The following is a 27,856-nucleotide window of genomic DNA, read 5'->3' as shown; positions in this document are numbered from 1 at the left end:
TCGTACAGGGAAAAATTCAGTAAAAAAGATTAAAAAAAAAGATACATCAATTATGATAAAATCTAATTAAACGAAGTAGTACAAATGTTTCATAATATGTTATAAATAAAACAACATAAAGAAAAAAAAATACATGATGAGTCTGACGTGGATAAAAATGGAAATGGAAAATGAGCTACGCTAATAAGGCCAGGCAGAAAATGAGCAGGAAAAGAATGGTAAATAATACAATGTCAAAATAGCCCCAACGACGTTTAGGTTCTAGACTAGAATGAATGGATCTCAGAATTTTTGGTCCAAATAATAAACTACAAAGTATTCCGACAGGAGACCCTGTAATTAAAGTGATAACAAGGATTAGAACAGCGATAGGATAGCAAATTGGAGTAAGCGTTACATACATTCCCAATCCAAATGCCACAACCATACTACTTGTTGCCAACATAAAAGATATTGTTGCAAAACGAATGCGAGAGCCAAATTTGGCTCCAGTTCTCCAAAGAAGTGCCAATAAATTTGCAAATCCCTGCATAAATGCAAAGGTGTTTGCTAAAATAAATGCCCGAAACATATATTTCTTCCCTAGAACTGGTGTACCGTTGTTTTGGTTATAACCTCCCGGGATTGTGAAAGCGGCAGCAAATGTTACAGTTGTAATAAGTACAGAGCCCAGTTCGAGAACTTGAGTTATCTCCCATGTATTATTTATGGATTCTGGATTCATTACATCGTCAAACCATCCTTGAGTAAACCTAGGACCTTTAACAGCCACGTGCCATTCGATTTCTTCAGCAATATACTGTAGGAGACAAAAAAAATGTCTGTTATAATATTATTAATCAACAGAGCATTCATTTACCAGTACTGACAGTTCTAATGAACAATGATTACAAGCATGTCACATCTTAATTAATTTATAACAGTCAATAGTTGCAAAATTTAACAATTCGCACTTACGCAACTGATATCCGATTTTCTTTTAATATCCTCAAAATAATATAAAATTACAAAGCTGCCCTCACATTTTCTTTAAAAGGCCCTTACCGTTAGAATTCCTGAGTCCATTTCTTTTGACTACTTAATCTTGTAATAAATGAATTTGAAACTTTCAAAATTTTGTATATACATGCATCACTAATGAAGTAGATGAATTTGAACGATTAAAATTCGTCGTTTAAACCCAACTCACCAATCCCTCTTGGTGACTACATCACACCCTAATTAACTTTGCTCCATATATATGAGTGTGTGTGTACATATGTACATATATACATATATATGTATGTATACACACGTATACATCTAGACACACACACACATACATACATACATAAATACATACATACATACATACATACATACATACATACATACATATAGACACACACACACACACACACACAGTGAATAGCTATGATCAAAATGGTAGTTTCTGAGCCATGGTCATACCAATTCAACCTTACAATTTTTGAAGTCCAAACATTCGATCCAAACTGTTCTACATGATATCTATATTAAAATGTGCTTGGAGACCGAATTATATATTTTTTGAAATATTTTTTACTATTTATTAAGATGGTTTGAAAATCGTTATTTTCAATAATTCAAAAGATTTTTAATATAATTAACGATTTTCTAACCATCTTAATAAATAATAAAATAATTCCAAAAAATGTAAGATTTGGTCTCCAAGCATATTTTAATATAGAGTTCATATGTATGTGTATGTGTATGTGTATGTGTATGTATGTATGTCTATATACATAGAGGAAGGTTCCACTTACAACAATTGAAACTTACAACATTTTACAATAATTCGGTTTTGCAATTTTTAAAGTCCAAATAGTCAATCCAAACTGTTCAACATGATATCTATATTAAAATGTGCTTCAAGATTAAATTTTATATTTTTTTGAATTTTTTACTATTTATTAAGTGGTCCACATTTTATTACTATTTACTATTTACAAAACTGTTGTTTCTTAATGGTTGAGAATTATCTAAAAATAGCAGTTTTGTAAAATACCTAATAAATAGTAAAAAAAAAAAGTTGATCTTCAAATACATTTTAATATAAAGATCATGTTTAACGATTTGGAATTTGAAAATCGCAAAACCAAATTGTTGTAAGATGTTGTAACTTTCAAATGTTGTAAGTAGATCCCTCGTCATATGTGTGTGTGTGTGTGTGTGTGTGTGTGTCTCTCTCTCTCTCTCTATATATATATATATAGAGTAATGCTGGGGTGCTATGGATAGCATAGAGGCCTCTATGCTACGACTCAATATTCAAGTTTTCAAAATCCAAACGGTCGATCCGAACCGTTCATCTTATTCTCCATATTAATATCTGCTTGGAGACCAAATTTTATAATTTTCTGAATTTTTTTACTATTTATTAAGCCACTTTGAAAATCGCTAATCCAACGGTTTTACTGTTTTGTGCAGCCACCGTTGGATCAACAATTTTGTAAAATACTTAATAAATAGTAAAAAAATTCAGAAAAATGTAAAATTTGGTCTCCAAGCAGATATTAATATGGAGAATAAGATGAACGGTTCGGATCGGCCGTTTGGATTTTGAAAACTTAAATATTGAGCCGTAGCATAAAGGCCTCTATGCTATCCATAGCACCCCAGCATTACTCTATATAAATATATATAGTCCAGCTAATATCATAACGTTATAATTTCAGCCTAAGTTATAATGAGTCAGTTTTTGAGATTTCAAAGTTCAAATAACCGATCCGAACCGTTCATCTTGTTCTCCATATTAATATGTGCTTGGAGACCAAATTTTACATTTTTTGATATTTTTTTTGCTATTTATTAAGCCACTTTGAAAATAGCTGATTCAACGGCAATGTTAAAACCAAAAGGCACTGTTGGATCAGTGATTTTCAAAGTGACTTAATAAATAGTAAAAAGGCGTCTGAAAAATGAATGCATTAAAACTAATTTATAAACCTTTTAATTTTGACAACTTTATACTAGTTAACTAATTTTATCAAGAAACACACTAGCTAGTTAACTATTTTTTCAAGAAATAATTTTATAAAGTGTTTGTTAATTTAAGCATACCTCATTAGTTTTGAGTTGCCTCGTGGAAAGTTCGAATGGTGTTAGCCCTTCATTGTTTCGGATTTTTTCAGCATCGATACACATCCTCTTTTTCCAAATAGCTTTCATGATTGACTCGTGTCCCTTCATTGCTGCAATGTGCAATGATGCATTTCCTTCATTATCCGTTGCATTATTCATTTGTTTTATCATTCGTCCCATATTGGTGTCTTCAAATAAATTCGTAAAAAATTTTGCTTGGTTCTTTTCTGCAGCAATATGAAAAAGATTTCTTCCACGTGGATCCAACAATTTAGCACAATTAGGGTACTGTTTTATGAAATGTATTACCAGCTCAATGTTGCCCATGCATGCAGCTAGATGAACCGGAAACATTCCATCTGAAAATGGAATGTATGCCAGAGTAGGGTCAACTTCTAACATTTCTTTTACCATCCTTGTATAATTCTTCATTATAGCTATGTATAATGGGCATAGCATTTCGTTGTTGACCCTGTGTGCTATTTTTGGATCCCACTCCATGAGCTTCCGGATGACATGCACATGACCATGTTTTGCTGCAACGTGAAAGGGTGTATCTCCATTTTTATCTATTTCTTTGATAGCATCTTCCGCAATAACAGAATAAAGTTCAATGAGGTTTCTCATGAACTCCCAATTTCCAACCTTCGCAGCACAGTGCAGGGGAGTTTCTGAAATCTTGTTCTGTGCATTCAACAAGGACCTATCTCTTTGGAAAACCTTCAAAGCGAGCACGTTGTGTCCGTAAGTAACAAGTAGGTGAAGAACCGTGTCTCCAAAACCCGTTGCACTTTGGAGTTCGGTATTTATTTGTTGGGGAGAAGAATGAGTGGCCTCTATTGTCACCTGATTAAACATTGTAAAATTTCATTAAAGCATCGAAATTGAACATATTTGAAATATAACGTCTTCTTAGATTGAGAAAACAATTAAGATAGTGGAGCTAATTAAGGACTCATCTATGATCTATTGCTCCCATAATTAATTAAGTTGGGGAACATTACAATTAAAAAGCGATACTCTCAAAGCTAATCCACATGACAATTACTCAGCTTAATTAGGAGCATTAAAACCATTTATCACTATATTAAAACAACAACCAACCCATTGTACAGTTTGTACTCTTTTCGAAAAGTACTCATTCACCAAAAGTTCTAAGAATTAATAACTCCTCTAAAATCCCAAAATACTGTGAGAAAGTCAGCTGTACAAGACACAGACACATCGCATCATAACAACAGCTTTCAATGTACACCTAATTTATTAGTAAGATTGTTAGTAAAAATTTAAAGCTATTAATCTTAAGGAAAAACAATTGTAGCTTTTCAATTACATCTAATTTATAGATATGTTATATGTGTAAAGTGACTATAAAAAATATTTACAAGCTTTAATATATTTAGAACGTGTACATGGTTGTGTTATGAAATTTGAGTGGCTGTGCAAGATTAAAGTACCCAATAGACAAACTTCATGAGTATCATAAAATGAAAACTTCCATTGCTGGCATCATAAATTTAGGCATAACAAATTTGACAATAATGATATTTGAACATGCATACGCATTAGTAAGGAGTAATGTTCTACATAGCATGCTATAGCGACACTATAACGGTGATATAGTGTTTTCAGACCTTAAACATTAAGTTATGGAATAAAAGTGCGTTATTTTAGCTATGACTATTATAGCTTAGCGCACACTATGCTACACATACTTTTATTCAAAGGCACAAACTCAAAATTATAAACAATTTATGACATGATGCTTAGATTATTTTAAATAAAAAAATAATTAGTTTATATTATGATGCTTAGCTTATTTTGAATAAAAATAAAAAAATAAACAGTTTATGATATTACTAGGGGTATTTTGAATAGAAATTTGGATTATGCACTAGTTCAATATGAATATTACAATTTATTCATCAATTTAATTTTACTTATTGCTCTGTGAGACTTTACATAATGTTGATAATTAGTAGAATTTAATAATATATATTTTATAAAAAATACACTATGTAGGATAGTTTTCATTATAGCTACGTTATTCACGGTAGTTTTGTTTTTAACCTAACCGCGATGACGCGATAATCGTTATTTAGAAACTTGATAAGGAGTTGATAGTGTTGAAATTAGTATTTTGTAAAAATATTAATTTTCAATTATTATTATAATGTGTTATTACAAAATAGTGGACTTTTAATTAATAAGTATTAGTATAGGGATATATTTGAAAATTTAGATGACTTAGATGTAATATTGATGTTAAAAAGGGGCCACATCCCACTTTTGTTAAATAGATTTGGTGAATTGTGCTCCATAAAGTAAAAATAGAAAAGGTTTTTGGTCTATAATGAACCAGGGGTAAACAAAAAGGATAAGGAGGAGCATTTGATCAAATAAATATTTAATATTGATTAACATGCTTCTACTCAAAACTTATCTGTGGTAAAAAGTGGTAATGCTGTAGGCTACGGCCGGGGCTGTGTGAGACAACAAAAAAGTATGTACTGGTTCAAAGTTGTAAAGGATGCATCCATTAATAATTTCATATACATGTATGTATGCAGGAAAGATAGAATAATTTTGAAAATATTTCGTTTGACATTTATTATTATTGTACTATAAAAGTATATGTACGTATAATACAAATCTAATACATATTATTTTATAAAGTCATATTAAAGTTTTTTTTATCTTAGAATACTTAATATTTGTTATTAATAATTCTTCATTAGTTTCTACATTGTCTTCCTTTTATAATTTTGAACAACAATATCTAAGGATTTAAACAGTCAAATACATATTGGATAATGGTTAAACCGTATTTTTATCCGTTACAATTTTTCGGATACAAAATGTAACGGTTAAAAATATGGATACGAATAGGATGTTAAACGAATACAAAGCCATATTAGATGTCGGACGGATACAAATATAGATACGAAAATAATTCGGATAATTAAAAACAATATTGGTAATATAAAATGTTTTTTGAAAATAAAAATGTAATTTGTATAAATAATGTAATTCATTGAAGAAAGTTAGATCTGAAGCAATTATATATAATATCTTGCTCTTTGAAATATTATGAAAAAAACAAAAAAGTATCGCCAGAATTCTGGATACTTCTAGTCCCACAACTCCACAAGAGAACTGTATGAAACAAAGAAGCATATATTACACTCCGAAGTCTTTAGAACTTTAGAATTGTATTATCTGGTCTATTTACATCTATGATAATAATGATTTGGAATATTTTTCAAATTTATATGTACCGGTTGACGGAAATAAATTTGCTGTTATTCTCTATTTGGATGACACAAGAATAGCTGCTACTGCTAGCGAGCTATTCTCACTATTTCACATTTGGGTGAAAAAAACGTTATTCTCAATACAAGGAATAGCTCGGGTTAACTGTTATTCCGCTATTCCTATGAAATGTTGTGTTAGCGGCTATTTCGAATTTGATGATAGCGAGCTATTTCGAATTATTCTCTGTTTCATCCAAACGCACCCTACAGGAACCTATTATTTCAATTCCCAATACCAACCGTTCAAACTTTTCCATACACTAATCTCAGTAAAGATCGATCAATGTGTTGACACTATGTATTCCTTGTTGCTTTTATATAAAAAATATTTATCTTTGTCTATTACAAGATACGCAACGCAAAATTAACTCGTATGCTAAAAATAATGGTCCTAAGTAGTGTTACAGAATAAAGACACTATATAACAAGAAATAATACCTGAATTTCAGGCTGTAGTCCGAGATGTCGTGTTAATACATCTCTGTTGCCTTCTATTGCTGCCATGAAAAGATCAACTGGTAACAAGGCGTAATTCGGAGGCCATTTCGCTTTCTGATCTATTACTTTAAGCTTTGGGAGGATGGAATGGGGCAATTAGTATCACGCTTAGCTTGAATTGCACTTTTTTGGCGGAAGAGGACAGATTGTTGGAGAAGATGGGTTTGTCTACACTCTACAGTGTAGCAAAGTTATTTTGGCCATAGTACCGTACTTGATTTTAATTAAAATCTGACCTTTAATCTCCTTATCAGATAAGGTTTAAGTTATTTAGGGTAAAACTGTCTTTCTACTTTATTTTCCCTGACTCCGTTATCCCTTTCTCACGTAAATAAGACACGTTTACGCTTACATCTCGTTCTCTCATTCCAAAAATTCCAGAAATTTCTTTACCTCTAGCGGAATTCTGTTTTTAATTCCCACACAAAAAAGTTTCTTTCGATTTGCATGGTTCTGATTTTTTTATTGACTTAGAAAGCAACAGTCAAATGAAACACTCGATCATGACCACATACTTTATATTTCCTTTATCTTATATTTGGTCTCATGCTGAACAAGTAGCAAGGAAGAAAGGCCTATGATGTGGATAGCTGCCACTTTCTTTGATCTCTAGTCCCTTCGCTTTTTGTTACTTTGCTACTTATGCAGTAGCAAGAAAGAAGGCCTATTTTAATACTCTGTCAGTGGGAACTGGGAAGATTTCACAGAGCAATTTTGGCCAAGTGTTTCATGAAGTAAAAACTGCTCTGTTAAAATATTTACTGCAAAATAGTGATGTAGAGTGATTGCAATTGGGATGAAAATATATGTGGACATATATAATTGAGTAGAGACATGACTAATCGACAAGATGCCATTAAGCTGATGTATGATCATTATTCCAAAAATTCTGCTTGAATTGAAAAGTCTTTTTCTTTCTTTTTTTCAATTCTCTCTTTCATCATTATTCCAAAAATTAAGCTGAGTAGAACATCTAGCTCAGGAGGCAAAGCTGGAGGCGACACAATGGCTATCAATAAGCAGGGCTGGGGTAGGCTAATATTTAGGATTAGCATGCTAGAGTGATTAATTTCTAAATAATGTTGTAATTTAAATAGTAGGACCTGTGTTCTTGTAAATAACTTTTAAATAGCGGCCCATTAAAAAAATTACAAGTACAAATGTATAAAACTAATGTGCTATCAATATAAAAGATGAAAGCACACAGCCTCAGGCCTCAGCAATCAATGTTACTAACATTAATTGCCTAGCAATTCACTAACATAGCGCACACAAACCACCGGGTCCGAGCATGGAATTCACATCCTTTCCGGTACTGTAATAGGGAATCTTTTTAAAATTAGTGGATTTGTACCATTCTTTTTAACTTGGCACGAATCTCAAAGCCCAATAATACTGCCCTATGCTAGTCCGTATCTCAAAGTGACTGAAAGTTAATTTCAAACCGTAAATTAAAGAGAATCTTTTACAGTATATGAGAGAATATGTTTCCTTGAGGGTAGGGGTGTCAATGGCACCCTTTTACCCGTTTACCCGACCCGTATCGTATCCGAAAACACGGGTAAAGGTAAGATTTTTATTCCGTTAGCTAATCGGGTACGGGTAAGGGTAATTATTTTTTTTCGTTATCTTACCCGTTTTAGTATAAGATAATTTTAAAAAAATAAAATTACATATATAAATATATATTTGTATGAAGATGATACATGATACAATAAATTTTTTGTATTTTATTAAATTTTCATAATACAAATTAGTTGTATTCATTATTATTTTTTCTTATTTTAAAAATTATTTTATCGAAAACACAAATTGAAATGTTAATGGCACTTTTTTATCCGTTTACCCGACCCGTACCGTATTCGAAAATACGGGTAAGGGTAAAGATTTTTTTTCGTTATCATAACGGGTACGGGTATGAAAATGTCTCCACCCGACCCGTATCGTACCCGTTGACACCCCTACTTGAGGGGCAAAAGATTGGAATTCGGACTCAAAATTGTATACTTTGACTTTCAATTGGGACCGTCCAATAAAATTTGACTCGAATATTAAATAGTCTTACAAATTACAAGTCTGGCAAAATTAGTTCAAATTTTGATTGGATAATCTAAATTCAAACTCATATTAGAGTTATTTTAGAGAATCTGGACACATTCCATCAAAGAGCAGAGAATCACATACTCAAAAGTAATTCACACAATTTGATTTTTGATTCAGATCATTTGTTTATGATTGAACTAATATTAAAAGAGTCCGTAAATTTTCAAAATTAATTGAATTGATCGAAACTATTTATACAATGATTGTCAAGGTTTCTCCAACTTCTAAAAAAAAAATATGTTTGTTTTTTAATTTTTGATTGTTAGTACTTCACATTATTTTTGGTACCCAAAAAATTTAAAGACACGCTTACTTGTGAGATAAGTAGAGAATAAAACGCAAATCATGAATTATTCGCGAGATAAACAAGAATTTTTTATTTTAAAAACAAAACAGGATTTTTTTTAAAAAAAAATATTCTACTTGTTGTATTCGAAACATTTTCAAATTATATATGAATCAAAAACTTTTGACTCTGTCAAACCAAACTTGAACTATTTATTTGTCACTATGCTCATGATTGCCGAGTAACATATATAGGCCACGTAGACACCTATAACTTCAAAACCCCGAAATTATCTACGGTAGTCTAGGCCCGTTAACATCCGGAATTTGTATCCCCCCAGGTTACCTGAGTTTGCATAATTGAATTGAACGGTCCGAAAATGTCTTGGCACGCATCTCAAAGCACAAATAATACCACCCCCTACTGCCATCCGTTCACCCACCAACTGAAATTAAATCTGAGCCGTCCATTTCAATTGTGTTGAGTCAGGTACCTGGGAGGATACAGATCCTAACATCCGGCCCTAGCACGAGAATGGAGCCCATACATATTGAGGATAACTGTTATCTAGAAAGACAATTCATTTTCCAATGTAAAATAACAAAAGCTTCTATAAAAAACCCGGCTCTACAGGGAAATATTCACTAAAAAAGAAAAAAAAAGATACATCAATTATGAGAAAATCTAATTAAACGAAATAAGTAGTACAAATGTTCCATAATATGTCATAAATAAAACAACATAAAGAAATTAAAAAAAAAATGAATGATGAGCCCGGCGTGAATAGAGAATGGAAATGGACACCAGTGGAAAATATGGAATCAGCATCGGTTATATACGCATATTAGTATCGGAATACAACCGATCCTGATGAAGGCGATACTGATAATTCAATAATCTGCATCGGTTGTTTAAACAACCGATCCTGATACTATATTTTTTCAAAGATGGTTCTGAAAAAAAAAAAAAAATAGTATCAGCATCGGTTGTTTATAAAGAACCGATGCTGATACCTTTTTTTTTTTTTTTTTTTTTTTTTTGCAGAACCAATTTTGAAAAAAAAAAATAGTATCAGCATCGGTTGTTTATAAACAACCGATGCTGATACTTTTTTTTTTTTTTTTTTTTTTTTGCAGAACCAATTTTGAAAAAAAAAGTAGTATCAGCATCGGTTGTTTATAAACAACCGATGCTGATACTATTTTTTTTTTTTTTTTTTTTTGCAGAACCTCCAATTTTCTTTATAAATGGAGAGTAAAGCTGAAACCAATTTGTACCAGTACATCTAAACTGATAAGTTACCAAATGTAAGTGGTATGGTATATCACCTTGAAATATCTGAAAAATGGAGATTTAACAAGTTCTTGAAGAACTCCATCCAAGACTTCCTTATTTATATGATTGACGGTCTCATAATCGCAACAGCAATCCTCCACCATACCAGAATAATTCCTTGCATCCTATTTCAGAAAATAAGCATGAAAAATTTAGATGAATTGTTGTTAATTCGTGCATTACTTCACAAAATTCGTACTTAATCTGGAAAAGAAGGTTTCACACTTTCACCCACGGGGCATTTACAGCTGTTGCTCGATATCCAAAGCATCGGGAAGCTTCTAGAACTGATAGCTGTCGCCAAGAGAATCGCTGACACTGCACCGACCACCACCGTCAGGCGCCATAAACGGCGACTCTGCGGCGTCTTCTCCCTGCCTTCTCGCTGACAAAGAGTACTGAGGATTTTGAGAGGGAGATACGGAGACAGAGAGAGACGCTAAGTTGAAAATGAGAGGCGCGAAATGAAAATAAGAAGAACCCTAAGCAGGTTTTATAGGGAGTTATCATTAGCATCGGTTGTTTATAAACAACCGATGCTGATACTATTTTTTTTTTCAAAGTTAGTTCTGCAAAAAAAAAAAAAAAAAAAATAGTATCAGCATCGGTTGTTTATAAACAACCGATGCTGATACTATTTTTTTTTTTTCAAAATTGGTTTTGCAAAAAAAAAAAAAAAAAAAAAAAAATCAGCATCTGTTGTTTATAAACAACCGATGCTGATACTTTTTTTTTTTTTTCAAAGTTAGTTCTGCAAAAAAAAAAAAAAAAAAAAAAAAAAGTAGTATCAGCATCGGTTGTTTATAAACAACCGATGCTGATACTATCTGGATCGGTTCTTAGTTAGGAACCGATCCAATTAGTTCATGTGCTGTGCTTTCATTAGCTTTTAGTATCGGTTTTATTGATAAAACCGATCCAAATAGGTATTAGTATCGGTTGGTTCATACAGCCGATCCTAATATGCCGATCCTGATTTCTGTTTTTCCACTAGTGGGAAAATGAACTACGCTAAGGCTAGGCAGAAAATGAACAGGAAAGGAAATATAAATAATGCAAGTACAATAAAGAACATAAAAATGTCCCCACGTTCTTTAAGTTTTAGGCTAGAAATAATGCAGTGCTCAAGAATTAGTGGTCCATAGACTGTACTACAAGCTATCCCGAGAGGAGACGCTGTAAACAAAGTGATAACAAGGACTAGAACAGCGATAGGATAGCAAATTGAAGCAAGCGTCACATACATCCCCAATCCAAATGCCACAACCATACTACTCGCTGCCAATAGAAAAGATACTTCTGCAAAATTAAGGCGAGCGTGAAGGCCTTTATTTCCCCAAAGAAGCGCCATTAAACTTGCAAATCCTTGTATGAATGCAAAGGTGTTTGCTACAATAAATGCCTGAAACATATATTTCTTCCCTAGAACTGGTGTACCGTTGTCTTGGTTATAACCTCCTGGGATTGTAATAGCGGCAGCAAATGTTACAGTTGTAATAAGTACGGAGCCCAGTCCGATAACTTGAATTTGCTCCCATTTATTTACGGGTGCTGGTTCCATTACATTGTCAAACCAGTGTAGACTAAACCTAGGACCAACAAAAGACCGGTAGCTTTCAATGGCATCATCATCAATATACTGTAAGAGACAACAAAAATGTCTGTCATAATATTATATATTAACCAAAACAGAGCATTCATTTACAAGTACCAACAGTTCTAATGAACATGGATTAGAAGCATGTCACATCTTAATTAATTTATTACAGTCAATAATTAAAAAATTAACAATTCGCACTTTTACGCAACTGATATCTGCTTTTTTAATATCCTCAAAATAAATGACACAAAATTACAAAGTTGCCCTCACATTTTTCTTTTAAAATGCCTTTACCGTTAGAATTTCTGAGTCCATTTCTTTTGACAACTTGATCTTGTACTAAATGAATTTTAAACTTCTAAAATTTTGCATGTACATGCATCACTAATGGAGTAGATGGATTTCAACAGTTTAAGTTTGTCGTTTAAACCAAACCCGATAAACTTTTGGAGTTGTACTCACCAACCCCTGTTGGTGATTACATCGCACCCTAACTTCGCTCCATATATATGTGTGTGTGTGTGTGTGTGAAGGGGCGGATCCAGAATTTCAGTCAGGGGTAGGTACAAAATGCACACATTTCCAAATTTGAAATTTATACATGAAAAAATAGTTATCTATACGAAACTAGCATAAAAAATAGACAATTATTTATCTTTAGTTTTAAAAACATAACGTGATTATTTATGTTGAAATTTATTTAAAATTCCATAATTTAAAATAAGTTATATATTTTTTCTTTTAAACACACAAGATATTACATACATGATTTGGAGAAGCTTGTTTTGAACTAAAAAAATAAAAAATTGGTAAAAAAAAAAATTTGTCAAAAATAATGTTAAGACAAATTATTACACTCAACAAATTGGTCTATTCTCTGAGGTAGTGCCCTGTGGTTGTTCCCTTGTATTGATTGATTGTCTCAAACTTTTCAAAAAAAAAATGTTTTGTTTTAGAAAAATAAGAAATGTTTTATATAATTTTAATTTAATAATACAAAGGGCAAGACTCGAATATTTACTAATATAAATAATATAGAATTAAAATTAAACTACAAAATTTTATATTAAATGAATAAAAACTAATTCCAATGCAATGTGCCTCTAGATTGTTGAGCCCGAAGGACTTGTGCACCTAGATCAAAATTGAAACACAACACTTAAAATAAACATTAAATTAGATATCACCCGATATAAAAATCAAAAGTTGGTCCATTAAATTAAATTGTAAATGTTGGTCCCACATGTCATATTCTTCTCTTTTCTTTTGTCTTCTTTCTTTTTATGAACAAACAACGTATTCTTCTTCATTTTCCTCCAACTTCTTCCCTTTTCTCCTGATTTTTCCTCGTTCATGGTGCAAATCTCAACTGGACCGTGTTTCTTTTTTTCTTCTAGACCAGGAGTAGGCACTAACATTGTTTAGGGGTAGGCACTAACATATAATGCTAGTATATCTCCAAAAAATTTCATAATCAATGGGTATATAGGCAAGTGCCTACCTTTGGCCCTCTTTGGATCCGCCCGTGTGTGTGTACATATGTACATACATATATATGTATGTATACACACGTATACATCTAGACACATACGTACATACATACATACATACATACATACATACATACATACATATATATAGGTACACACACACATATTAAAATGTGCTTCGAGATTAAATTTTACATTTTTTTTGAATATTTTTTACACTTTAGAAATTGGTCCACATATTTTTACTATTTACTATTTACAAAACTAATGTTTCTTAATGGTTCAAAATTGTCTAAAAATAACAGTTTTGTAAAATACTTAATAAATAGTAAAAAAAATGAAAATTTTGATCTTCAGACAAATTTTAATATAAATATCATGTTTAACGGTTTGGATCGATTATTTAGACTTTGTAAATTGCAAAACCAAATTGTTGTAAGATGATGTAACTTTCAAATGTCGTAAGTGGATCCCTCGTCATATATATATCCATTTCATTATTAACCACCACTACAACAGAACCTACTTTCAGCGACCGGAATTCCGGTCGCTGAAAGTTGTGACGCCGGTCGCTGATAATAATTCCGGTCTCAGAAAGTCAAAACCGGTCGCTGAAAGCCCGGTCGCTGAAAGCCTCGTCGCAGATACTCTTCCGATGACGTCGCCGGTCGCTGAATGACGTCATCCGGTCGCTGAAACTTTTTCTGCGACCAAAGGTTTTTCCTCGCTGTTGTTTTTTGCTGACGTCATGTAACGTTATCAGAGACCGTAAATAACGGTCGCTGATAGTCTATTCCGGTCGCTGATACTTATTTATCAGGTTTTTAGGGTTTTTGTTATTATTTACATTTGCACCATTTAATAATTGGTATCACACGTACCAACATACAACATACAAACAAAAATAAATATCGATACACACTCAACATACAACACAAGCATACAAACAAATATAAACATAAAGATCTGAAAATAGTATATCATCTCATCAAACATAAACAGTAAGTATAAATGCCAAACTGTCCCATCAACACCATAAACATAAATATCGAGTACATAACTGTGCCAGTAACATAAACAATATCATATGACAAGTCATAAATATATAAAAAAACCTAAGCAGTACCATCACCGCCAACATCCGACCAATGCTCCTCGTCATCAGTGTCGTCGTCATCCTCGTCATCCTGAGGAACGGGCGGCGAGGCCTGGTGTGAGCCCGAACCTCCTGGCTGTGAGCCTGAACCTCCGGCCTATGAGGTTGTAAGAAAGTAGTTAAATAATTAGGAATAGTTTACGGTTCACAATTAAAACATACTTATCGAATTTTATACCTGAGTAGCTCTCAACCGAGCCTCCAACCGAGCATCCACCCGAGCCTCGATCTGAGCCTCCATCTGACGAAGTATCCGAGAAGATATCCTGTCGATATCTTCTTCTGAGAGACGCTGACTTGGCGGCATAGAGGAATATGACTGTGAAGAATGCGATTGAGAACCGCTAGACCCTCCGGAGCGAAACATGCCTCTCGTCTTGCCTGGAACATTAAAAGTAAGACAATTAGTACAAAATGACAAAACTAAAATAAATTTCAAATTTCAAAGAATGTTTATTTTACCTAAAGCACCGAGACCATAGTTGTCGCCGTGGACATTCTGATCATCAATGCCCGTAGAGTACCAGAGGTCGGCGTCGTATGCGGGCCATGCGCCTCTATCCGCTCCATACTTCTCCGTCATAGCTTTCTCATATTTTAGCTGCAAATTTTTTAAAATATAACAATAATGTTATGTACAACTGGAACCAATTGGTGTAATCTAAATATTCAAAAGTATTATTACCTGTGCGTTTTTAGCCTTGACATTAATGTATTCCCCCGTTTCCTTTCTCGTATGAGTAGGCTGAAACAACTCATCCGACCATCTGGGTTCGCGTCCTTGTGTTTGCTCCTATTAAGAATTTGAAAAATCATTTCATTTAAAAAAAGATTATCAAGGTTAGATCGATTAGATTCAATTCGTGCTTAAAATAAATAAATTTAATAAAAAAGCAACTTACGAAGCGCTGTTTGTGAACAAGCATGTTCACAGAGCCCGTCGTGGCACCTGAACCTTCGGCATTGGCCCTATTTTCTGCATTCCGCTTGCTCCTACTGGTAAAATCGTCGCTGCACCAATGATCAACGAGTCCGGGCCAGTATGCCGGCGTGATCCATTCGCAGTAGGGGCGAGGAGCAGCCCCACGCTCCTTCCACTCAACCATTGAATCTCCATACTGTTTGGTTGCTGCCCCCTTGCACTTATTCAGCATATCCTTCAGCCGTGCATTAGCTATCTTTTTAAATGTAGACCATGCCTCACGCTCATCTACATCAGGTGCAAACTGATAGTGCTTCTGCAATGCATAGTAGATAATTAATATCATATGTTAGCTTTGAAAAAAAAAAGAAATAAGTAATTATTAGAGGTTTTGTTTCAGAAAATTTTAGTTACCAAAAACTCCGCCTCGATAATATCCTTAGTATTCTGAGGGAAATCATTGTATCTGTAGTACGGGCCAGGATAATTATTTCGTACTTCCTGCGAAATAATTTTTGCAACATCCTTCGTCTTCTCCGAGTGCCCTGCATCAAAAGTCCTGCAAATAAAAATAATTATTACAATCACTACAATTAAAGCATAATTACAACATACCAAAAAATTGAACATTACTTGAAACCCGCCAACCGAAGCACTGGTCGCAAACTCAGATCTGAAGGCGGCGCTTTGTATGCATTTCGACCGCGAACATTTTTCGAACTTGACTCTCCTTCGTTTTCCGCCGGTGCCTTTCCCTTTCCTTTTCTACTTGGTGCCATATCTAGAATTGAAATGATAAAAATCAATTAGTTTCACTCAAGCGAATTGAAAAAATACAAGTAAATATAAAAATTGCTGCAACTTAAAGAGAAAGATATTAACCTAATGTTCCAATTTACGTTCTTTTTTTCTTTTTTCTTTTTTTGCTACTATCTTTTTTATTATTTCCTTGTAATTCTTGTTCTTCTACAATCTCAGGAACAGCCCCATCAACGAAGAAACTTGGGTCATTCAGTTCATATGCAGCACGCACTACAAAATCGGTTGGTGGACCATCTTCCTGAAAGAACTCGGTCAAATGTGGGTTGTTTTCCACAGCCGCATCTTCATCAAATAAAATAAGTGGTTTTCTTTTTCCTTTTGTCTTAATGGTAACCCACCAGTCTTGTCTCTCTCGCTTTGATGATGCGTAAGGCAGGTAATAAACTTGCTTTGCTTGACAGGGAAACACAAAATGCTCGTCCTTTTGAAGAAGCCTTGTATGATTTATCTCCACTAATCCATGCTCCTTATCTACCCGTAACCCCCTATGTGTGTCGAACCAACGACACTTGAACAAGAACACTTTGTTGTTCACGCCACTATATTCCAACCGAATAATTTCTTCAAGTATGCCGAAATAGTCCCTTGATGAGCCTTCCCAATTCTCTCCTTCAACACAAACACCGTAATTTGTTGTTTTTCTGTTTTTCCCATATGACTCAGTGTGAAACCGAAAACCGTTCACATCGTACATGTTGTACCGTTGAACTCGTCGTGTGACTGGCCCACGTGCAATTTCAACAATCCTTGAATCTGCAATCTTACCACTGAGCGCCGATTTACGCATCCACATACTAAACTCTTTCGAACGGATTCTATCGAGACCTGATGCGCTTATTGTTGGTCTTTTTTCTCTAATTTCAGCATCGAATTGTCTGCAATATGCCGAATTTAGTCACAGGACGAACAATGCAAATAAAGTCATAAAAATTAGAATATGTAAAGATTCTCACTCAATGAAAGGGTCCAATTCAGTGCGACAATTAGTCATGATATAATAGTGTGCCGCATTTAACTCTTCCTCCGTAAGATCTCTAACGGGAATTGAACCCATTGCACGTCCAGGATAGCTCATAACAGGAAGCCGTGCGTCATTTTCGACAAATCCGCCGTCGTCGTATCGCTCTGGACGATTCAACCGTGTAACTACCTCATCTTCAAAATATAAAGACATAAAATTGGTCATCTCTTCAGCTATGTATACCTCCACAATTGAGCCCTCGACACGTGCCTTATTAGCCACCTTTCTCTTCAGACGCCCTATGCATCTACAATATCATGTAATGAGAATAGAAATACATCTCATGAAATGTTATTTAACATTGAAATAAATATACTCCAAAGAATTGAATTTCAACCTTTCAAATGTATACATCCAACGAAATGAGACGGGACCACAAACTCGTGCTTCGTAAGCGATGTGTGTAATTAGATGTTCCATTGAGTCAAAGAAACCCGGCGGAAATATTTTCTCTAGCTTGCACATTGTAACAATAATATCCTTTTCAAGCTTCTCAATATGAACAGGGTCCAATTCCTTGGCACATATGTCTCTAAAAAAGTTACTAACCTCTGTTAATGCCTCCCATATTGGATTAGGAAGAAAATCTCGAAATGCTGTAGGTAACAACCGTTCCATAAAAACATGACAGTCATGACTTTTCATCCCACTGAATGAACCATAATCAACATCCACGATATTCGACAGATTAGAGGCATACCCATCGGGAAACTTTAAGTTCTTCACCCATTCACAAACTTCACGTCTCTGTTTTTTGTCTAAGCAGTAGGTTGCGTGTGGTTTTACATAATTACCCTTATCGTTGGTTGCAAGCTCTAAGTGTGGACGACTACATAGTTGTGCCATATCGAGACGAGCCTTTGCGTTATCTTTTGTCTTTCCTTTAACATCGAATAACGTGAATAATATATTTTTAAAGAAATTCATTTCTAGATGCATAACATCTATGTGGTGTCGTACCAGATGATCTTTCCAGTATGGCAACTCCCAAAATATACTTCTCTTTTTCCAATTATGCGTTTCACCAAAACCAGGAATGTTCTTCTTATTTTTGGTGCCAAATGTGACTTGCTGCAACAAAGAAACCCGATCGAACAATTCTTGTCCGCTCAAGCGTCGCGGAGGACCATCAGTCTCGATTGTGTTCTTCTTAAATGCATCTTTTTCAAATCGAAATTCATGATCAGGGGGCAGCATCCTTCTGTGATCATCAAAAAATGAGATCTTCCCTCCCTCCTTAAGTTGGAAAGCCTTTGTGTCTTCCATGCATACATGGCAACCTAGCTTTCCCTTCGTCGACCATCCTGAGAGCATGCTTAAGGCCGGATAATCACTAATAGTTCCCATTAGGGCAGCTCTCATGGTAAAATTTTGTTTCTTGAACTTATCGTATGCTAGCACTCCATCCTTCCACAGATTGTTCAGCTCATCCACGAGAGGCTGCAGGTAGATGTCTATGCTTCTAGTAGGACTATTGGGCCCTGGTATCAATAGAGACAAGAATATGTTGCTGTCACGCATCACCAGAGCGGGAGGAAGGTTATAAACGACTAGAAATACTGGCCAATTGCTGTAAGACCGACCTCCCATATTGAAAGGAGAGAAACCATCTGAACATAACCCAAGACGGACATTTCTGGGGTCTGCTGCAAAATCTGAATTCAGACGATTGAACTCTTTCCATGATTCAGCATCAGCAGGATGAACCATGACTCCTTCCTTTTCCCGCTTTCCTTCTTTATGCCAACGCATTTGTTCAGCGGTAGTAGAAGTTAAAAAGAGTCTTAGCAACCTCGGACCGATTGGAAGATACCGCACTTCTTTGTACGGCAAACGTTTCGTGGTGTTTTCACGGTTGCCGGGTTTGAAACGATTATGTCCACAAACATCACACTTCTCTTTAGAAATGTTATCATCACCGTAATATAACATGCAATCATTCGGACAAGCATGGATCTTCACGTGGCTTAATCCCAACCCTTTCACCAATTTCTTGCATTGATATTGATTTGGAGGCAACCTATTCTCTTTCGGAAGCCACTTCTTCACGGCCGATATGATGCGATTGAATCCCTCCTTGGTTATGCCGCAGTCGGCTTTAATGCTGAGAAGTTCAGTAACACATGCAAGGACAGTATGTTCCTTGTCACAACCATCCCATAGCGGTTCGTCTGCCGCTTTCATCATGTTATAAAACTCTTGAGCTTGTTGATTCGGGGGCTCGTCCGCAGTCCATTCGAAAGACGAACCTGCAGCATCAAGAAGCATGTCCACCATAGCATTTGGCGACTCCACCTCGAGTTGGCTCTGTTCGGGTTGGCTCGGTTCGGGTTGGCTCTGTTCGGGTTGGCTGTATGCCTCACCATGCATGAACCAATTGGTGTAGAAAGGTCGGAATCCAGATTTCATCAGGTGTTTTCCGATAGTTTCTTTATCCAACCATCGGGTACACCCACACTTGGCACATGGACACCTAATGCGATTACCACTAGTAATATTTTCTTGAATACTAAATGCATATTCAAAAAAACCCTCAACACCCTTAACAAATGTGGGATTCATTCGCTTATTCACGTAACGAGGACCGTACATCCAACTACGATCACCCTCCATTTCTCCTAATCATGACATACACATTTATAATTAAGACATTGTATATATACTTTAAGACTCAAACAAAAAAAGAAGTCCAGATCTATACTTTAGACCCTCCAGATATCATCAATTGATAACGGACCCTCTAAAGCAAGTCATGGAAGAAATCACAATCAATTGTTGCATCATCCATGCAACAGGACTTGTATACAGCCATACAAGCGGCTTCTACACTACATAAACTATGAATTTAAACATACGTACCAGATAGAGAGAGAGGACGCTTCGCTTGCCTTGCCTTGACTTGCCTTGCCTTAATTAGGTCTACATAAAATTAAATGCACACGAGGTCAAAACTGAACTTGACGTTATGATTTCTTTATATTCTGACACTTCAATGAAATAATGACATTAAATATAAACAGGTCCAAAGTTGTTAGTCTTTTGGGGCTTACGAAGGGCCGGTGTACAATCCTATCCCACTCTTTGAATGCTATGTCTCAATAGTAAAGAACTGTTTGTGGATTTAGTATTTAAGAAAAAATTCGGCAGCATTTCCCCTTAGTTCCCCGAGTACGCGTTAGAAACACATCATTTTGGACATGTTTCAATACGTACTCGTAGGAACAACAAGGGAAAATGATACCGAATCTTTCTTAAATACTAGATCCACAAACAGTTCTTCACATCCTAAATGAGACAAAGCATTCAAAGAGCAGTCCCAAAACGGGGACTATTCAAAATTAATCCCTATTGGATTAATTTTGAACGGGTATGAGCCTAAAAGGCATACTAAATGTTCCGGTTTTGTTGGATCATAAAACAGTACTATACTAATAACTAACGAATTGTACTACACAATTAATAATATAATTAAATACCATTTCATTAAGAGGGAGAAAACTTGCCTGACTACAAGCAATTATTCTGCTTCTTCCCCGTACCTCTCTTTGAGCCTTTTTTCTTTTGCACCTTTTAATTCAACATGCTATAAAGAATTTAATATATATTATTAGTACAATTGATTACTAAAATTGTTGGATAACATAAGAGAGACCATAAAGAATTTAATCGTTATATCATGCTATAAAGAAGCTCATTATATCATGCTTAATTTGCAGTTTTTTAATAATTATTAAAAGAGAAGTCTCATCATATTTCTATTCTTGAAACTTGAAACTTTTGAGTTTTGACATTTTAATATACTAGCTATATCCTAATTTTTTTTTATATATCAGCACTAAACTAATAGACTATTTGTCTAGTGTTCCATAATATATAATAGAAGCAATTATAATAAACATGAAGCCTATGAATTATTGCCTAGAAAATTTTTCCTTAAGAGTCATCCATCCATCATAAAATGTGAGCACAAATTGATAAAATCAACAATATGAGAAAATTACGCATGATATATTGAATATATCGTGCTTAATTGTTTAGTGCCCAACAATGATTTCAAATTGTTTAAATAGTGCCCAACAATGATTTCAAATTGTTTAGAACAAATCTTAATAAATGTTAAAATAAAAAAAAATTTACTTACTGCACTATCGATCTGAGTTTCATAAAAGATGGGGATTCCAATACCGACAGCAACACTGGCAATCCCAACTGCAATTGCCACAGCCTATGCCAAGACAATTGAAAACGATCGAATATAAACAAAAAGATTATAATTATGAGATTTTCTGATTTGCATTTCTCGTTCAAAGTTAGTACCCCCACACAACTGAGGTACTTGCTTATATAACTTTATTTAACAGAAACAACCATACCCATTGAAGTAACAGAAAAGCCTATTCAAACCCTTACTGAAATACTAATGCAGATTTTACAGGTGAAGATGTGCTTCTCAATTCGAGGACTTGGAAAAAAAAAAAAAAACCAGAAAAATCATTGACACCAGAAAAATGCATAGTAGATAATTATTTTATTGCAGGTGTAGTTCCAAAAACTGAAATTCTGGATAGTGATGAATCAGATCTAATGGCCCAGATTTCGGTACATTTTCTTTTTTATTAATTTACTTGCTGTATTTTTATCTTCTTTCCAAACTATATACTTATTGATTCTAACTCTTCTATATTTATTGTTAAATTTTTCATTGATTGCAGAAATATATGAATGATGACAATTTCCAAGGTATGTAAATACTTCGTCACTGTTTTAGGTATGCTTCTTAGGATTGAGAAGCTGATTGGTGGACTTGGTGGAGATTCGGCACTGTTTTAGGTGCTTTTAAATGCACAGCTCTAAAGGAAATTGATAAAATCAACAAAAACCATCCCTGGTTATGTTCAACTGTGATTACGCAGAGAGGCTAAAACCACAAATGAAGAGAAAAATTGATATGTTAACCAGAGTTCATCGATTTCCCAAAACGAATATAATAGATAGCCCAGCAATTTCATCCACCAACCGGATAAATCGTAAATGGGATGCTACATCTTAATAAAAGACAGCAAATCTAGTGAAATTAAACAAACCTCAAAACGCCACGTGGCAGCCTCGAGGGCGAGAAAACGCGAGGCGATGCGCTCGGAGCCGAAGCCGGAGGCTGCTCTCCTTCCCTCTACTGGTTCACCTATTTTTCAGAAAGAAGAGGACAGTTAGTTGATGAGAAGATCAAGACGAGAGAAGAGGGGTTAAATTGGTCGATGAGAAGAAGAGGATATAGGAGAGAACCGGTAGTTTCGACGGAGACGACGGCTCTGGCGCAAGGCTAGGGTTTTTGGGTCTGGTGAAGAAATGGAGACGAAGACGACGGCTCTGGCGCGAATGGGTTTTGGGGCGAAATTTTCGCAGAAAAAAATTTTCAGCGACCGGCGAGGGCGCCGGTCGCTGATACTGTCGCTGAAAGTTATCCTCGCCATTGGTTTTAGTTTTTCTTTTTTTTTTCCGGGCGGGGGGACTTTCTGCGACCGGCGTCAGCACCGGTCGCTGATACCGGTCGCTGAAAAACCATTTTGTTGTAGTGCACGTTGGGTATCCTATCCGCCAATGGCTATGATTGATTGATCAAAATTCGGATTTAATATGAGCCCTCCACTCAAATAACATGTCTTCTTTTAATTTAATGTTTGTTTTAGATGTAGAAGTCTATATTTAATTAAAATCATATCCGCTATACATATAGCACACGGTATGTCAAATTAAAATTAAGAAAAATTGCCTAGCGACTTCCTTTTCCTTGGAATTCTGATCAAAACGACTTGTACAATTAGCAAAAAAAATAGTAATTTTAATCTGGAGATCAACATAAACTATTCAGATCAATGTTTTGAATTTTCAAATTGAAAATATAAATGTGAAGTAAAAAACTCGCTTTACTTCACGAAACATGTACCGTAGCCCAACTCTCTCTCTCTCTACACACACAGACACACACATGTGTATGTACATGTGTGTGTCTGTGTGTGTAGAGAGAGAGAGAGAGAGTAGAACTAGGGTGTTCTTAAGTTCACCAAACCACTTGGTGAACTCAATTCTAAAACCTGTTAGATTGATCTCAAATAACGAATGTATTGAAATTATTTTATAAACCTTCTAATTTTGACCACTCGACGGTAGTTAACTAATTTTATCAAGAAACGCACTAGCTAGTTAACTAATTTTATCAAGAAATAATTTTACAAAGTGTTTGTTAATTTAATTAAGCATACCTCACTAGTTTTCCCTTGCCTCACGGAAAGTTCGAATGGTGTTAATCCTTCATTGTTTCGGATTTTTTGGGCATCGATACCCATCTTCTTTTTCCAAATAGCTTTCATGATTGACTTGTGTCCCTTCATTGCTGCAATGTGCAACGGTGTATTTCCTTCATTATCCGTTGCATTATTCATTTGTTTTATCATTTGTCTCATATTGGTGTCTTTAAATAAATCCGTAAAAATATTTGTTTGGTTCTTTTCAGCAGCAATATGCAAAAGATTTCTTCCACGTCGATCCAACAATGTAGCATAATTAGGGTACTCTTTTATGAAATGTTTTACCAGCTCAATGTTGCCCATTCGTGCAGATACATGAACCGGAAACATTCTATCTGAAAATGGAATGCATGCCAGAGTAGGGTCAACTTTTAATATTTCATTTGCCATCGTTGTATAATTCTTCATTATAGCTATGTGTAATGGACATAGCATTTCGTTGTTGACCCTCTGTGCTATTTTTGGATCCCACTCCATGAGCTTCCGGATGACATGCACATGACCATGTTTGGCTGCAACGTGAAAGGGTGTATCTCCATTTTCATCTATTTCTTTGATAGCATCCTTCAAACTAACAGGATCAAGTTCATTGAGTTTGCACATGAACTCCCCATTTCCAACCATCGCAGCACAGTGCATGGGAGTCTCTGACATCTTGTTCTGTGCATGCAACAAGGACCTATCTCTTTGGAAAAGCTTCAAAGCGAGCAAGTTGTGCCCGTGAGTAACAAGTAGGTGGAGAACTGTGTCTCCAAAACCCGTTGCACTTTTGAGTTCAGTCTTTATTTGTTCAGGAGAAAAATGAGTGGCCTCTACTCTCACCTGATTAAAAAACATTGTAAAATTTCATTAAAGCATCGAAATTGAACATATTTGAAATATAACGTCTTCTTAGATTGAGAAAACAGGATAGTGGAGCTAATTAAGGACTCATCTATGATCTATTGCTCTCATAATTAATTAAGTGGGGGAACATTCCAATTAAAAAGCTAATCCACATGAGAATTACTCAGCTTAGGAGCATTAAAACCATTTATCACTATATTAAAAACAACAATCAACCCATTGTACTCTTTTCGAAAAGTTTCTCATTCACCAAAAGTTCTAAGAATAACTCCTCTAAAATCCCAAAATACTGTGAGAAAGTCAGCTGTACAAGACATATGTACAGCCACATCGGATCATAACGACAGCTTTCAATGTACACCTAATTTATTTGTAAGATAATTGTTAGAAGATATTTAAAGCTATTAATCTTAAGAAAAAACAATTGTAGCTTTTTAATTACATCTAATTTATAGATATGTTATATGTGTAAATTGAATAGAAAAAAATATTTAGAAGCTTTAATTTAAAACGTATACATGGTTGTGTTATGAAAAAGCAAGATGAAAGTACCCAATAGACAAACTGCATGAGTATCATAAAATGAAAACTTCCATTGCTGGCATCATAAATTTAGACATAACAAATTTGACAATAATGATATTTGAACATGCATACGCATTAGTAAGGAACAGTGTTCTAAATAGCACGCTATATATATAGTGTTTTCAGACCTTAACGTTAAGCTATGGGATAAAAGTGCGTTATTTCAGCTAGAACCGTTATAGTAGTCCATTAGAGCTTAGCAAACATTATGCTACATAGGCTTTTATTATAAGGCCCAAACTGAAAATTATAAATAATTTATGACATGATTCTTAGATTATTTTAAATAAAAAATAATTAGTTTATGTCATGATGCTTTGTTTATTTTGAATAAAAATAAAAAATAAACGGTTTATGATATTACTAGAGATATTTTGAGAAAAATTTGAATTTTGCACTAATTCAATATGAATATAAAATATTTCAGTGATACTAAATTATTTTACTTGTACAAATCGATTCATATTTTTTTTCCATTGCTAATTAAAAATTCTTTGCTAATTAAAATTCGTTTGGGAAATGTTCTTAGTCAAACAAAGAATCAAGTAATATTTTGTACAACATAGGCCATCTTTGTCTACTTGATAACTTGCATGGGCACATCTAATTTCTTTCCAAAACCTTTTCGATTAACTATGAAAAATCCAAAATTGGTTCAATTGAACTACCAAAACGGTGTAATTTTTCTCTAGAAGCAAGAGATTAAGTGAAAACTTGGTTGATTATTTCGATTCAACTTCAATTTTGTCCGTTTTATGTAGAAAATTCGTCCAACCGGGAAAACTCAAAAAAAAATTGACTCATCTCCGGCCAATTCCGTTCCGACTCGGGTAGTCGCCAGAGATAGGCAAGTCGGAATTATAACCAGATTCAAAAAAACAAGAAATTTCTAGATATAAGCATTTGCTTACCCTGTACAATGTTACCTTCGCCACTGTTGCAAACACCATATAACAAGAAATAGTTTGAGAAATATTAATTACCTGAATTTGATCCGTTGGTTCTTCATGCTGTAGTTCGAGACGTGGTATTAATAGATTGTTGTTGCCTTCTATTGCTGCCATGAAAAGATCAACTGGCATAACTGGGCGTAATTTGGAGGCCATTTCGCTTTTAGATATAATGTTTTGGGAGGATGGAATGAGGCAATTAGTATCACGCTTAGCTAGTTTGAATTACACTTTTTTTTTTGCTGAGGAGGATAGATTGTTGGGTGAAGAATTTATTGTGCCGTGCTATGTTTATATAAGTTACCGCATGTGCAGTCTCAAAGTCAATAATTAATGTGTTTAATTATATTTCAAACTAAACTTCTGACCGCTACCATGTTGCGTCACTGGGCCTTAACGGGTCGGATCCCCTAAAGTAACCCAATATTTGAGTTTTGGATGGAGACCGTCCGATTCGAATCCATCGCTCGAGATTGCTTTGCGATTTGAATTCATCTCTCGGGATGTGTGCGCTCCACTTCGGATAAATTATCACGGATTCAAATCAGACGATCCCAATTTAAAACTCAAAAATTGAGTTAGTTCACTGGATCTGAACACAGACGCTACAATCTTACCTATCATTCGTCTTGGACCATTCGTACATCCATATAGTTTCCAAGAAACCTAACTAAATTGAACCATTCGTCTATGTAGTTTTCTGAGTTGGACTATCCCGAATGGTCCAACTCAGAAATCAGACCACTCAAAATTTCTATAGACTATATATCGTTTCTTGGAAATTTCTCCAACATTTGATTCGTTGAATGTTGAAACTTCTGAGAAGTACGTCATTGTTAGGAAGCTCATCAATACAAAGTTTGATGGCGAAATTGTTTATGAACAACAATTATAAATTATAGTACAAATTTAGGTTTCACTTTCACTTTCTTGACGAGTTAATTAATTTATTTTTTCTCTCCTTTTTTAATACAAAAATCTATTTAATTTATCATGACTTGAACTTTTAATAATTTAATATATATCAATATTTTGATAATTTCATCTGAAATTATTAGAATGGATTCAATTTTAATCTGATGCATCCAAATTGAAATGTTAACCAGTTCATGGCCGGGCAGTGTTCACTAAATTATATTTGAATGTTTTCTCAAACAAATTATCTTTAAATGTTAAGGCTTTGGTATATATATATATGGATTACACTCGTATGAAGGGTCCCATGATTTTCATTATTAGTCAATTATTAGTGTTCTAAAATATATTTTTTTTTCTTTGAACTGTATTTCAATTGTGGACAGATGGCTATTGTTGACCATCTCCTAGTCCGAAGTTAAATATTCTCTTACTTCAAATACCTGCAAATGCAATACCCTTTGCATCTTACCAGAGCAAATTAAGAGCGAGAGAGCTTATTACAATCGAGCAAAAATAATTTGAATAAAAGTACAATAGACAAGATGACTGATGCGATCGTCTCCGCTGTGTGGTAAATAAGTTAGCAGACCTAGTTGTAGACGA

General features: G+C 34.5%; 3 protein-coding genes across 3 annotated transcripts; all 3 read right to left on the bottom strand.

Moving 5' to 3' along the window:
• Positions 1-26,537, bottom strand: LOC144549436 (uncharacterized). Its single transcript, XM_078298172.1, has 3 exons — positions 26,369-26,537; positions 3,082-3,948; positions 1-799 (listed from the first exon to the last, which is right to left on the bottom strand). Exons 1-3 carry the CDS (start codon positions 26,489-26,491, stop codon positions 176-178), a joined length of 1,614 nt encoding a protein of 537 aa, XP_078154298.1. The 5' UTR covers positions 26,492-26,537; the 3' UTR covers positions 1-175.
• On the bottom strand, positions 14,758-22,137 carry LOC144549437 (uncharacterized). The gene is made up of 9 exons (XM_078298173.1): positions 21,791-22,137; positions 20,509-21,232; positions 16,440-16,587; positions 16,221-16,365; positions 15,787-16,122; positions 15,570-15,677; positions 15,347-15,485; positions 15,063-15,265; positions 14,758-14,981 (listed from the first exon to the last, which is right to left on the bottom strand). Exons 3-9 carry the CDS (start codon positions 16,583-16,585, stop codon positions 14,844-14,846), a joined length of 1,215 nt encoding a protein of 404 aa, XP_078154299.1. The 5' UTR covers positions 16,586-16,587; positions 20,509-21,232; positions 21,791-22,137; the 3' UTR covers positions 14,758-14,843.
• On the bottom strand, positions 16,695-19,254 carry LOC144549627 (uncharacterized). Its single transcript, XM_078298400.1, has 3 exons — positions 17,987-19,254; positions 17,582-17,896; positions 16,695-17,503 (listed from the first exon to the last, which is right to left on the bottom strand). Exons 1-3 carry the CDS (start codon positions 19,237-19,239, stop codon positions 16,702-16,704), a joined length of 2,370 nt encoding a protein of 789 aa, XP_078154526.1. The 5' UTR covers positions 19,240-19,254; the 3' UTR covers positions 16,695-16,701.
• Positions 26,538-27,856: the final 1,319 nt, after the last annotated feature.

The sequence above is a fragment of the Carex rostrata genome, chromosome 35 (genome assembly GCF_964058835.1).
Source record: "Carex rostrata chromosome 35, lpCarRost1.2, whole genome shotgun sequence".
Lineage (NCBI taxonomy): Eukaryota > Viridiplantae > Streptophyta > Magnoliopsida > Poales > Cyperaceae > Carex > Carex rostrata.
This window is presented reverse-complemented; position numbering and strand designations above follow the sequence as displayed.